We start from the raw sequence: 15,463 nt of genomic DNA, 5'->3' as shown, positions 1-15,463 counted from the left end.
CATTTGTTCTCTGTAATAATAATAAGGTTCTATCCTAGGTGTAGGATTTTTTTTTAATAAAATGAATAGTAAACATTGACTTAACTTCACATCTTTATGTTTGGCTTCTATTTGCTGGAGATTTTCTAGAAATGGTATTTCTCTTTTCGTTATATGCTTTGTCAAGTTTATTGCTTAATTAAAAATTTTTATATCATTCTTAAACTCACCAATGTCTTTTTTATCTATTTTTATAGTTTTTATGTATATGTAATTACATATATAGTTATAGTATACATTTATTATTTTTAAGGTGAGAACAGTTTTGATTGCTTCTAGAAAACAATTTAAAGAAAACATGGTTTATTCATATTGAATCTCTTAATGAAATTTATTGGTCTCACCTATAACTCTACTCGTAGTGTTAGTACATTGTGTCTCTTGTCTCAATTGTTTAAACTAAGGCAGAAACAGCACTTGGTATTCTCAAGTAGGCTAAAAAGCAAACTTGAGTATTAATATAGTCTTTTAAATACAAAAGAGTGATATACAAAATATAATATTAGTATAGTCCTTTAAATACAAAAGAGTATAATAGAGTGAGACCTTCATGGTCAGACTTGAATTTCAGTTTGTAACCCTACACAATTTATTTAACAATATGTTTACATTACAAATATACAGATACATTTGCATCATATATGTAATGCAGATAATACTTTTTAGAATTGTTGTAATTGGAGGTAATGTATATACAATGTTCTCAACACAGTGCCTTGCTCAGACTGGGAGATTACAAAATCATTGTAGAAAGGGGAAGTATAGAAATTCTGCTGTTTGTTTATGGTGCTATTTGTTTATCATGTAAAGTGTTATTTTCTTAGGCGTGGTGGTTCAAATTCACCAAAGCACTGTAACGTTGTCGAAGTAAGATAGGAAAGATTTAGTGGAAGAGACAAGGATCTGAAATTTTGCATGTATCTTTTAAAAAACTCTAGTTAAAGGAAGAGGAGAGAGCCAAGAGAGATGCTGGTTTGCCAGGTATTTGGATGAGATACTTTTGTAGCAATAACAGGTACCCATGAGCCTGAGACTTGCTAATTGAAACCTCTTTAGATATACTTTCAGAGAAAGTTGAATTCACCTTTTTTAAAAAATCAGGGCTTAGCTAAGCATCACATTTAATATTTGATTGCGTTTCTTGTCCTTATCTCTTGACCTTATCTCTTACCTCTTGAGCTTTAGTACCTTTATTTAGTGTGTTCAGTTCACCAAGCATTTCCATATGTGAAATTTACAGTTTAGCTTCAAATACTTCCTTAGGTGGGTATTATTTTTCTAATTTTACACGCAGGGAAACAGATTACATTATCTTCTCAGATCATATTGATACTAACCTGAAGGAAGAAATAGGACTCAAAAGAAATAGGACTCAAGCTCCTCTTAATGTCTTTATGAAGAGAACTAAACTCTGCACAGATCCTTTTTCAGGTGAATGCTTACTATGTTGAGATAAAAGCTTACTATTATGTAAGTACTAAATTTTCAATTCTGAATTCTAATTACTTTTCCTGGCATTTGGGAAGAATTTGATTAAGGATTGTGATTCCTAATAAATATGTAATTATTATAAACATTATGGTTGTGAAAAACATAAAATTTTAATACCATTCTAATATTTATATATTTGTTTATTTCCTATTTAACTGCCATTCTCATTCCTCACCTGGCATTATTAAAGTGAACTTAATATTTGCTTTTGCTTCAAAAGTAGGTATTTTTTTTGCCAGCCATTCCCTGTCCTAGTATTTTTAGGAACAGCCAAGCCAGTTGAACTCCCCCCTGCCCCGCCTTCCCAGACAAAAGCTTTTTAAAATTGAAACCTGACTTCGGGCTATTCAAAGAAGAACGTAAGAATTTGATTTGAGTTAAAATGTAATTGGATGACTTCTGCATGTAAGGCATGCACAATGCAGGCTGACACTATTTTTAGCTATGGCAGATGACATTTATGATTACCAAATGTAGGCAACTCTTCTTACTGTGCATTGAGCGAGAAGTTTTTATTTTAAAGAAAAGATTTAAGTGTACTGACTTATTTTGATTTAAAATTTTAGTTTGATAAAGATGCTATTACACAAAACACAATCATTTTCCACATTTTTATCTTGGAAACAAATGTTGGCAAGGACTGCAGAGCATTAAATTTTTTCTAAACTACAAGGGTTTGTTAAAATTGATGAGCATTATTTTTAGCAATTCATAAGCATTCCCCCAAAGTTATACATGGAAAAGTACTGCTAGATTCATCTCAGATCTTTGAAAGGATGTTTAATGAACATTTTATATGAGTAAGGTTGAGGCCACAGAATAGGGTTACCTTGTATGATTAACCCTTTATTCTGCAGTATAGGAAACTTGAGGAACCATGAAAAGTTAAACTTTCCTTATATAAACTCTTTGTCTTAATTTTGGTTTTTCAAAAATAAGGAGCCACTAAAGTGATTACCGAGGAATCCAAAATTAGCATTTTGGTGATCCTGTAGTTCTTATTGAAAGGTGTCCTTTATTTTAATTTGAAAATTAAATGTTTCTGTTCTAAAAATAATCTGGCTGCTATTCAGACAATGCAGCAAGCATTAATGATGTAGGTAATGGGAATATAAAGATGAAAGGCATTTATCAGTTTTCCGGGGTCTAGTAAGGGGAGACAAGCCTGCAAAACAGTGTTTTCTTTTTTATAAATTACCTGAAAGCTTTTTTGTTATTTAATAAATGTAGACATCTGAAAATAGTGTAAATAAAATAAATGTTAAGTCTAAAGCATAGAAACATTTTTTAAATACATCAATTAGAATTAGTAACCTGTCATAAGGTATACATTCATTCTAATCAGTCAACAATAATATTGAAAATGTAGTAGTTTTTGGCTTTCTGCTCAGCTCTGGGGATAAAGTTGGGTATTAAGACATACATGTTCTTTTATGGAGTTTGCAACCTAGTAGAGAAGTATGTTGAAATGAATGTTTTTTTAAAGTTTTATATCTATTTCCAGGACAATTTTCTTCACCCCCTTCCCAAAAAAGGCCCCCACACCCTTTAGCAGTCACTCCTCTTCCCCCAGCCCCTGACAACCACTTACCTACTTTCTGTCTCTACAGAATTCATAACTTGCCTATTAAAGGCATTTCATATAAACAGAATCATAAAATATATGGCCTTTTGTGACTGGCTTCTTTGACTTAGCATATGTTTTCAAGATTCATCCAGGTTGTAACATGTATCAGTACAGTAGTTTCCCCCTTATTCTTGAGGTATAAGACTCTAAGACCCCTTGCATATGCCCTAGAAACTGCAGATAGGACCGAACCCTGTATATACTGTTTATTCCTGTCTATACATAACTGTGATAAAGTTCAATTTATAAATTAGTTACAGTAAGAAATTAACTTTAACAATAAAATAGAATCATGGTAACAGTATACTATAGTAAAGTTAAATGAATGGTGTCTTTCTCAAAGTATCTCATTGTGCTATACTCACCTACTTTTTAACTGTGGTTGACTGCAGGAAACTAACCAGGGAAAGGGAAAATGCAGGTAAGGGAGGACTACTGCAGTTCATTTTGTTTTATGGCCTAATAATATTCTGTTATATGGATATACCTTTTTTTAAAAAAAACTGTTCATCAATTGATAGACATTTGGGTTGTCTGTCTCCTCTGGCTATCCTGAATAATGCTGCTATGAATATTTGTGTGTTAAATTTTTGTTTGGACACAGGTTTTCTAGTTTCTTGGGTGAAAATTCCTAGGAGTGGAATTGCTAGGTCATAAGGTAACTCTGTATTTAATTTTTTGAGGAACTGCCAAATTGTTTTTCACAGTAACTGAATTTTACATTCCCATCAGCAATGTATGAGGCTTCTAATCTTCATCACTTCTTGTTAACACTTGTTATTGCTCATCTTTTTGATTATATCCATCCTGGGGGGTATGAAGTGGTATCTCATTGTGTTTTGGTTTGCATTTTTGTAATGACTAAATGATGTTGAGTGTTTTTTCATGTGCTTATTGGCCATTTGTGTATCTTCTTTGGAGAAATGTCTATTCAAACCTGTTGTCTATTTTAAATTGTTTTTTACTGTTGTAAAAGTTTTTAAATATATTCTGAGTACAAGTCTCTTATCAGATCATTGATTTGCAAGTGTTTTCTCTCATTCTGTGTGGTATCTTTCCACTTTCTTTGTGGTGAAAGTTTTTAATTTTAATGAAGTCCAATTTATCTTTTTTTTTCTTTTGTTGTTTGTGCTTTTGGTGTTATATGTAAGAAATAATTGCCTAATCCAAAGTCATGAAAATTTACACTTATTTTTTTCTTAAAGAGTTTTCTGGCTGAGTGCCGTGACTCATGCTTATAATCCCAGCACTTTGGAAGGCTGAGGCAGGAGGATTGTTTGAGCCCAGGAAGCTGAGGCTGCCTGCTTTGGCACCACTCCACTCCAGCGTGAGCGACAGAGTGAGACCCTGTCTCAACAACAATAACAACAACAAAAAGATAGGAAAGAAAGATAAGAGTTTTCTAGTTTAAGCTGTTAACTTTGACTCTTTGAGCCATTATGAGTTAACTTTTATATATGATATGAAGTAGAAGAATCCAACGTTATTTGTTTTGCTGTTGGATATCCAGTTGTCCTAGCACCATCTGCTTAAAAGACTGTTTTTTTCTCATTGAGTTGCCTTGGCACCCTTGTCAAAGTCAGTTGACCATAAATGTACTGGTTTATTTCTGGGTTATCAGTTGTATTCCACTAATCTACCTGTTTGTTCTTGTGTAACTACTCTACTGTCTTGATCACCATACCTTTTTAGGAAGTTTTGATACAGGGAGGTTCGAGTACTCCAACCTTTGTTGTACTTTTTCAAGTTCTTCTTTATTTTTTTGGATCCCTTATATTTCCATATGAATTTTGCAATTGACTTGTCAATTTTTGCTAAAAGACAGCTGGGATTTTGATGGTGTTTGTATTTTAGATCAATTTGAGGAGTGTTACTGTCTTAATGTCTTTCAATTCATGAACAGGAGTCTTTCCAATTATTTAAGTCTTCAATTTCTTTCGACAATGTGTTATTTATAGTTTATATGTCTTAAAATTATTTTCACTGTATTCCTAAGTATCTTATATTTTTCTGTGCTATTATAAATGGAATTATTTAATTCATTTTCAGATTGTTTATTGCTGGTGTATAGAAATACAATTTTTGTATATTGATATTGTGTCCTACAGCCATGCTGGACTCTCATTCATTATTTCTAGTAGCTTTTTTGTGGATTGCTTAGAATTTTTTAAATGTATACAGCAGGCCCTCATATCATTGTTTTGTTCAGTGTTGTTTCGTTACAATGTAGATGAGGAAAAAAAAGCAATTCCTGGCTGGGGCCACTGTGTGTATGGGATTTGTATGTTCTCCCCATGTCTGCACGGGGTTTTCTCTGGGTACTTTGTGGTTTCTTCCCATATTCTAAAGATGTACACATTAGGTTCATTGGTGTGTGTCAGTTGTCTCAGTATGAGTGTGGGGGTGTGTGTATGAGTGTGTCCTGTGATGGAATGTTGTCCTGTCCAGGGTTGGTTCCTGCCTTGCACCCTGAGCTGTCGGGATAGGCTCTGGCCACCTATGACCCAGAACTGGAATAAGCAGGTTGGAAAATGAATGAATGAATGCAGATTATTGTAAAATAAAAACCCGTAAAGTATACGATAATGATGCAAATGCACAACAATCAATGGTGCAGTGTGAAGGCACTGAGTGATCCTGCCATGTTTGCTGTTTTTGAACTGTGTGGTGGCGGTAGGAGGTGCTCCTACCGCAGTGTTTGCTTTGTAAACATTTGTTCCTTGGTTTAACCCACTACTGCTATAACCACCATCACTGATTCACCAAAAATTGTGTTTAAAAAAAATCTTCCTTAAATGTATGTATAGCTTACATTATTTCAATGTTTAATAGTAGCAGTGTTTTGAGTCTTTAGATTTTTTTTTTTTTTTTTTGAGACAGGGTCTTTCTCTCTTGTGCAGGCTGGAATGCAGCGGTGTGATCTCAGCTTGCTGAAACCACTGCCTCCGGAGTTCAAGCGATTCTCCTGCCTCAGCCTCCCGAGTAGCTGGGATTACAGGCACCTGCCAACATGCCCGGCTAATTTTTGTATTTTTAGTAGAGACGGGGTTTCACCATGTTGACCAGGCTGGTCTCAAACTCCTGACCTCAGGTGATCCGCCTGCCTTGGCCTCCCAAAGTACAGGGGTTACAGGCGTGAGCCACTGCGCCCAACCTTTATTTAGAATATGATGATGTTTTTGTCACCAGAAATATGCCATAGAAACTGAAGTCTTGTTTATATAAATTAACCTATGGTAAATTGGTTTTGTTACATGTCATTTCACTTAAAGGCACAGTTTCCAGGAAGCTATCCTCAACATTTAAGTGAGGATTTACTGTATAAGATCATGTTATCTGCAAATAGAGTTTAGTCTCTTCCTTTCCAACATGGGTGCCTTGTATGTCTTTTTCTTGGCCAGTTGCACTGCATAGCACCCCCAGGACAATGTTGGACCAGAAGTGGCAAGAATGGATGTACTTGTCTTGTTCCTGGTCTTAGGGGGAAAGATGTTTACCATTTAGTTTGAGGTTAGCTGTGGGTTTTTTTAGATGATCTTTATCAGTTTGATAATGTTCCCTTTTGTTCCTGATATGTTAAATGTTTTATCTTGAAAGGGTGTTGGAGTTAGTGAGATGCTTTTTCTGTGCGATGCTTTTTCTGCATCTATTGGGATGATCATGTGGTTTTTGTCCTTATCCTGTTAATATGGTATATTATGTTGATTGATTTTCGTATGTTGAACCAATCTTGTATTTCTGAGATAAAGGCCACTTGGCCATGGTGTATAATCTTTTTTATATGTTGCTCAATTCAGTTTGCTAGTGTTTTGTTGAGGATTATTGCGTCTGGATTCATAAGGGATGTTTATCTGTAGTTTTCCTTTCTTGTGATGTCTTTGTCTGATTTGGTATCAGGATTGAACAAACTTCTAAATTAACTAATGAATCTAAATTAATAATTCTCTTGTTGACCATTAGAAGCAACAGTATTTGACCATATTTCTCAGAAGTGATTTTAGTAAAGTTCTATACCTCCCTCCTATTGAGAATAAATTATCTTGGATAAACAATCTTTCAACTTTTTTTATTAAAACCAATTTGAGGAAACTGTAAGGGACTAGAAATTTTGTTGGCAAATGTCAATTAAGTCAGCCATACTGTTTGCTAGCAACTAATATTTTTTCATTCTTGCAGCTTCACTAACAATCTCTTCAGCTTCTTTACAGGAAAAGATTGAAATTCTTCTGTACTTTGCACAGTGGGGTTGGTGGCAGTGTAGATTGCCTCTCAGATGTTCCTGTTTAGGATGTATTCATTTTATCTTATGTGTGACTATCAGTGCCTAGTTGTCTCATTTCTCTTGGCTGTTCTTCCCTTTTTTTCTTCTCCAGTGCTCTAAAGGGTCTGATGGCTCCACTAGAGCATTCCTAGTGCTTGTTTCAGTGTGTCTGTTGTGATACCTGCTTTGAGCTACTCTCATGCAGCTGCTTACATATTTTTATGCAGTATATGTGGGCTTACGCATGTAATTTTCAGAGCTTTTCCATTTATTGAAAAGACCTTGTTCCTAGGAACCATAAGACAAGAGGAAAGGAAGTGGTAGGTTAGGGTTTACTGTACTTTCTTAAAGTTAATTTTATTTAAGGTTGTGATCAGTGAGTACTGCTGGGCCGTATACATGACTATTCTGGTATCATCAACTTTGGGGAAATTGACCTGATTCAACCCAGAACACCAGAATCATCAACTTAAATACTCTAGAATTTTAACTTGTCAGCTGGATCCAAATATTTATTAAGCTAACAGAGAGGGTGTTCTTTTTCCAATAGGAAAGCCTACTGTGAAAAATAACACTCGTAGATTCTTTAGTAGTACCGAATAGAAACAGAATGGTGTGATTTTTTTTTCTGATTATAGTCATGATTCATACTTGCCAATAGAGTGGGACCATTTCAGATGGCACAGAAAAGAATAAAGCAGCAAGTAAAACTCATTGATATTCCCGTTATGCAGAGAAAAACACTGCTTAGTGGTTATCCTTTCAGACTTTGTATGTTTAATTTCTTAAGTGAGAATATACTGTGAGTCTTTTTGTAACATTCTGTTTTCATTTATCATTATGGACATGTTTCTGTGATAATGTAGATCTGTATCACTTTTTTAAATGGCTATGTAACACTTCTCTTGCATAAATATACCCTAATTTTATTTAATCAGATTCACATGGTTTTTGAAAGTCATTTTCAACAACTTAATTATAGTTCTCTACTGTGGGAAAGTACTTATCAAATATATTGGAGTAAAGCCCTTTTCTCTGTTTTTGGGTCTAACGGTAGGTGAAATATTCACATTAAAATTTGTCCCTTATTGATTAAACTATCTTGTTAATTTCACTTAGCCTTTCTTGGCCTTCATGATTCATCTTGCATCTTGTAATTATCTGCCTACGCTTTGCCCATTTGTTATGCACACACACGTATAACATTTTGAAGGACTTTAATCAGCTGAGCCTTCAATTTGGCATCATACAACGGAGAGTATGAGTTTTATCTATAGGAATCCTGGGTTCAGATCCATGTTCTGCCACTTATTAATGATGTGATCTCGGTCCAGTCATGTAGGAGCTGGGTTTCACTCTTTCAAGCCTACCTTTCATTAGGTTTATTTGTTTGTTTGTTTAAGAGATGAGGGGTCTCTGTATTTCCCAGTCTGGTCTCAAACTCCTGGCCTCCTACCTTGGCCTCCCACAGAGCTGGAATTACAGGCATAAGCCACTCTGCACAGTGGCTCATTAGGTTTTAATAATTGAAAGAGATAATGTTGTATAGGCTACTGCAGTGTTTGGCATAAGTTTATGTGCTCAGGAAATAAAGAAGGTGTGGAGATTGGAGAATGTAGGTCAGCAGTCAAACATCTATCAGTCTTAAGAGTATCATTTCTCATACTTTTAAAAAGTTTCATACAGTTGCCATAATGATAGAGTTTATAATTGCTTGGAAAATTGTAGGAATATGAATTTGTTATATTCCTAAAGTTTTAATAATGTCTGGTACTTAAGATATTTCTAGGAAGGTTCAAATCAGAAGACTGGTGTGAATAAAAATATTTAAGCTTCCTTCTCCCCAAAAAAATATAGATCTAAAAAGGAAGGAAATATTTTTAAATTATACTGAGCACAGATAATGCCACAGTAGTACAACTTCATTGGTTTGGATCCACTGACAGGGAATTTGAATGCAGTACTAATGTATGTATCTTTGTACTGACTATAGATCATGTTAATTCCTTAAGGGAAAAGAGAGAAGATTAATGCCCTTTATGGACGATAAAACTGAAGGCCAGAGAGGTTGGAGTCCTATCCAAAATCACAAAATTGCTGAGCTGGTACATGCTAGGATGTGGGTCTCTTGAATCCCAGACCTGATATTTCCTTTTACCATATTCATTTAGGTAGAAATTACAGACTAATTATAAATCATATCTAGTCACTACACCTGTTTAGACAGTAACTCTGTTATATTAGGGAGGTTTGATTAGACATTTATGTTGTACAGTACAAACCTCTCATATCTACAGTCATTGATTTCATGGCCAGGTTTTACTGAGTAGTTTTTAATGATAGTAAAAAATAGCGAGCACATCTGCATTTACTTTAACTTTTCACCAATAGTGATTTTGAAGGTTAATGTTTTTGAGCATTTTGAGAACCACTTTTATAAAGGAGCATTTGTTCATTTGGAAAATAGATTTGAGAGGCTGGGCACGGTGGCTCACACCTGTAATCCCAGCACTTTGAGAGGCTGAGGTGGGCGGATCATGAGGTCAGGAGATCGAGACCATTCTGGCTAACACGGTGAAACCCCGTCTCTACTAAAAATACAAAAAATTAGCCGGGTGTGGTGGCAGGCGCCTGTGGTCCCAGCTACTCGGGAGGCTGAGGCAGGAGAATGGCGTGAACCCGGGAGGTGGAGCTTGCAGTGAGCTGAGATCACGCCACTGCACTCCAGTCTGGGCGATAGTGCAAGACTGTCTCAAAAAAAAAAAAAAAAAGAAAGAAAAGAAAAATAGATTTGAGGTATACCTTACCTGCTTATTCCTTTGGGCTATTAGCTTTTACTTACCCTATAATAGTAAAAACTTAGATAAGGTTTAAAATCCTTTCCAATGTGGTTTATAAAGTAACATGTTTACAGTACGACACAACAGTATAGTTTATTGACTTTAATAATACGTTTGAAATTTTCTTCTTTATATATTTACTATTTAGATAATGTGATTGTGATGATAATAATAATAACAAATAGCCCTGACATTTATTAAGAATTTATTATATGCTATGTACTCTATTAAGTGCTTTACATTAATTATCTTGCTAATGAAAAATCTAGTGAATCACATCTCGAGATCATTCCTATTTTTTGACAAATCATTAGCTGTATATATTTATGGGGTACAATGTGTTTTGACAGGTATACAATGTGGTGTGATTAAATCAAGCTAATTAAATTACCACCTTGTTACCTATTATTTTTGTGGTGAGACATGAAATTTACTCTTCAGTTATTTTGAAATATATAGTCTGCTGTTATTGACCGTTGTCACCCTGGGGTGCAGTAAATCTCAACTTTTTTCTCCATTCTATCTAGAAACTTTATGCCTTTTGTTCATTCCTATTTTAATGTACGTTTTATAGATGAAGAAACTGAAATATAGAGGACTTTAGTGACTTACCTGAGGTCACATAGCTTGTAAGTTATGCAGTCACTTTTTTATAGTCTCTGTGACCCAACTATAGAACCTAAGTTTTTTGTTTGTGTGTATTAAACCACTGCTGTAGGGCACAAAGGGAGCCTCACAGGAAAGAGTGATGTTACCAAGGGCTGTCTTTATCATCACTTCCCCGTTCTCTCACTGTACCCTCCTAATAATAAAAAAAAAGGCATTAATTGTTAGAACCACTGCTAGCAGAAAGGTGCTTACAGTTAGACCTGTACCTTTAGGTTTTCTAGATGCCATTCATTCTTCAAGACCCAGCTTAATTTCCATTTACAGTATTTCACAGTCTTTTAACATTTCTTCCAGTTTTTCCCTTTTCTGAGTTCTCATAACAGTGCAGTATTTATTTTATACCTTCATTGACTTGCTTTTACATGTTTTATCTTTCCTAGAATTGTAATGTTGGACAGGACCTTCAAGAATCAGAATGAGTTTTCTCATTCTGCTAGGTTGAGTTACTTGAACAGTATCACCTCATTAAGTGTTTGCTGATTGCCAGAAACCTATTAGCATTGCTCCTATCTCCTTATTCAGTATGACATTATTCGTAATGTCCTTTTGACAACCTATAGATAGACCATTTCAAGTTCTTGTCAGTCGTCAGTTGTGCTAGTACAATAGTAGAAACTAGTGGGATAGCACTGAGCTCATTTAGATGTTTTAGGCAGGGCTGTACCAAACAAATTGGGGAATATTTGAATAAATAGTTGAAATCAGAGTTTGAAAACAAAGCTCGAAATCATATATAGAATGTTAAATTAATAGCATTCAAGCCATTTAGGTGACTGAAATAAGTGTTTGAATCCCTGCTATGTACTGGACACAGTGTTGGGCATTTAAAATATCCTAAACAGTACTCATGATATACTAGCAGCAATTAAGGACTTTGTACTAATATCCAACATTGTGCAGTTCACATACAGAGTTTTCCCCACAGAAGTACCCTTAAGAGCAAAGGAAAGTTACGTACACCTTAGGGGACCTGGGGATCAAAACCAAAGCAGCCCTAAAACTGTGATTTTTCTTCGATGTCACCTCTTCTTGCAAAGAGTATATCCATATTTATTTTACTATTAAATTTTTTTTCTCCCAATTGTTCACAGTTCAGAGAGATTAATTACATCAGTCTATGAATTCAGGATCACTTTGGCACACTTCAGGGTTCTCCTTGGATTGAGCATTACCCGATTTTGAGACATCAGGCTATGCTTCCTTGATCCCCTCAGTGGCCCTGTGGCCATGTCCAAGAGCAGACATGCTAAGTTGGGCTTTGTCTGACTCATTACTATTAATAAACATTATGTAACAGTGTAGCACATTTACTTTTCTTTTTTCTTTGACCCCAAAATTTTTACAGCATAATATTTATCAACTCTTAGAAGGAAGTAGCTTTTCAGGTAATCTAAAGGCTGTTTTGTCTTTTGCTTTGTAGAAATTTTTCTTTTAATGATACCCAGGTTAAGTTACAATTTTGTTTCTCAAAGAGAGATCTTAAGAGCAGAGTTGTTGCACAAAAAAATCAAATAAAAACCGAGGTGAGTGGATCACGAGGTCGGGAGATGGACACCATCCTGGCTAACACGGTGAAACCCTGTCTCTACTAAAAATACAAAAAATTAGCCGGGCATGGTGGCGGGCGCCTGTAGTCCCAGCTACTTGGGAGGCTGAGGCAGGAGAATGGCGTGAACCCAAGAGGCGGAGCTTACAGTGAGCCGAGATCGTGCCACTGCACTCCAGACTGGGCGACAGAGGGGGACTTCGTCTGAAAAAAACAAAACGAAACAAAAAGAGCAGAGTTGTAAAGCTCATTCATATGTGTAGTTTTTCTATCTCAGTCTTTTTTGATTTATTTTCTGCATATATTTTGGTGTCACTGAAGTATCTCATTTTAGTGTGTTAATATTTTTTGTTATTGGAATTTATTTATTGAATTATTTGATTATATAGCATGCATTGTATGAGATGAAAAACCCCAAGATGATTTATTTTTTCTTTTTCTTTCTTTTTTTTTTTGAGACGGAGTCCTGCTCTGTCGCCCAGTCTGGAGTGCAGTGGTGCAGTCTCGGCTCACTGCAACCTCTGCCTCCCGGATTCAAGCGATTCTCCTGCCTCAAGCCTCCCGAGTAGCTGGGATTACAGGCATGTGCCACCATGCCCCACTAAATTTTGTATTTTTAGTAGAGATGGGGTTTCGCCATGTTGTCCAGGCTGGTCTGGAATCCCTGACCTCAGGTGATCCACCTGCCTCAGCCTCCCACAGTGCTGGGTTTACCGGCATGAACCGCCGCGCCCAGCCCCCAAGATTATTTTAAGTAACTCCTTGTTTTGGATTAGAAGTCTTCTAGGCTTTGGAGACATTTAATCATTGTGTATGGCTAGAATGATTTGGTTATGCAGAAATAAATAACATTTCATGGAGAGGTGTTATATGATATACAACTAAGAGTGGGTTTAAAATGTGGGTTTTAAAGTTAATGTTTCTTTAACTTAGTGTTTCTTTAACTTTTTAGGTTTGGTTTTACTGTATGTAGTAGTCTTTTTATTTTCGTAGATGGAACAAATCCAAATTGATAAAATAATGTTCTAATTTCAGATTTCTTTTTCAATTTTTAGTTGTTGACCTCCTCTACTGGAGAGACATTAAGAAGACTGGAGTGGTGTTTGGTGCCAGCCTATTCCTGCTGCTTTCATTGACAGTATTCAGCATTGTGAGTGTAACAGCCTACATTGCCTTGGCCCTGCTCTCTGTGACCATCAGCTTTAGGATATACAGGGGTGTGATCCAAGCTATCCAGAAATCAGATGAAGGCCACCCATTCAGGTGAGATGTCTGGAAAACAAGGCATGCATTGGCAATAGTGTAAACAGGATTAGCATTAAGACTTCATCTACTGTCTATAGAGTTACAAGCATGCACTTTTTTCTTAAAGATAATTGCAGATATTTGCTTAAGCTATACCAAAAACATCTGCTTTCGAGATTTTCAAAAAGTCATTTCAAAGGCTCATGATGGAGGAGACTGTTTACATATCATTAAACTAACTCTGCTACTTGTTAGGAATATTTATTAGAGTTAGGCATTGGTTATCTTACTTTAATGAGTGTTGTGTCTTTTTAACATGGGTAGGTTTGGTGAGGGTTATATATTCTTTATTGTTTACTTTTTATGCTGTCTGATAACATCCTTTCTGATATTTCATATCTTTCTAGTAGTATGCTGATATTTTTCTATTATGCTTTTCTTTATGTATTTTCTTTATCTAGTTTCTTAAGGCATTACTTTTTGATTATTTTTTGGAGAGCTTTATTTCAGCATCTCCTTGTCTCTCAACTATCATCTTCTACCCTTATTTTCACAAGTGTACTATGGCATTATATAGTTGCTATTGAGACACACCTCAGCTTGAGTCTGCCCTCACCTCATACTCTGCATGTGTTTCCTCCTCTTTTTTAATTGACATATAATTCATATACCATAAAACTCATTTGTTTTTAGTATATTCACAGAATTCTACAACCATCACTGTTTTCATCACACAAAAAGAAACTTCCTACTTATTAACAGTTCAACTCCCCAACCAACGCCCAACAACCACTGGTTCACCACGTTTTTAAATGAATTTTTTTCCTCAAACTTGTTAATTTCTGTCTGTAACACCACTACCATGCTAGTTTTCAGGCTCCTGTTTTGATGTTATGTTTGTTTTCATCTCATGTAAAGAAAATCACTAAATATTGTTAAGAAAATCACAAAATTTTGTTCTTTTCCACTGCTTCCTCAGTCTACCAGGAGCCTCTAAAGCAAAGCCATGGCCAAATTCAGTCTGCTGCCTGCTTTTGTAAATAAAGTTTGTTGGAACACAGCCATGCTCATTCATTTCGCTGGTTTCATACTGTAATAGCAGAATTCAGTAGTTGTAACAGGGACCATATGAACATGAAAGCCTAAAATGCTTAACTATCTGGCCCTTTACAGAAAAAGTTTGCTGACCCCTAATTGGACTCCATTTGTTACCAGATTGACTTCTAGTTACCTTGGATTACTGCCGTTCTTACAGATGATGTCAGATTAATTTTTCTAGAAGTACCACTTTTTTTCTAAAGAGAAAAAAAAAAGAAAAGGCAGGGGCCCTCTACAGACTGTAGGATGAAGTCCAGATGTCTTTGTCTTGTCTCTCGTTTATTCCTTCTAGAGTTTTGTACCCATGTTCATGCTGCCTTCCTTAGCTCCCTAGATCCCTCAGTCATATTTTTTATTTGGTTCTGAGTTTGATTCAAGACCCAGCTCTTTGGAGGATTTCCTAACCCTGACCCCAAATAATCTGAGAATTCAGTTCCTACTGCATTAAGTATGCCTTTGAAATGTTAATTGTTTTGCATAAGGAGATCATTTTTCTTCAAATAGATTGCAGTCATTTAAAAACTATTTCTAACTTGTTAGCTTGAAAGTAGGGGAAACAAAGAAAAAAACTATTTCTGGCAAGGTAAATACCTGTTTGGGCATATGAGTATGTACCTACCTACAACATGATCCAGTTGATATTAATG

The 15,463-nt window shown here is 35.5% G+C and overlaps 1 protein-coding gene across 12 annotated transcripts in view; it reads left to right on the top strand.

The window, feature by feature from the left end:
- The window catches only part of RTN4 (reticulon 4), a 179,172-nt gene that overhangs the window by 149,759 nt on the left and 13,950 nt on the right, over positions 1 to 15,463 (top strand). For all 12 annotated transcript variants that reach the window (XM_025354529.1, XM_025354528.1, XM_025354524.1 and 9 more), the window contains one exon: positions 13,529 to 13,736. In XM_025354529.1, coding sequence (XP_025210314.1) covers positions 13,529 to 13,736 — 208 coding nt within the window. The remainder of the gene's footprint in view (positions 1 to 13,528; positions 13,737 to 15,463) is intronic.

This window comes from Theropithecus gelada, chromosome 13 (genome assembly GCF_003255815.1).
Source record: "Theropithecus gelada isolate Dixy chromosome 13, Tgel_1.0, whole genome shotgun sequence".
Classification (NCBI taxonomy): domain Eukaryota; kingdom Metazoa; phylum Chordata; class Mammalia; order Primates; family Cercopithecidae; genus Theropithecus; species Theropithecus gelada.
Note: the sequence above shows the minus strand (reverse complement) of the source record. Positions and strands in the feature narration are given on the sequence as shown.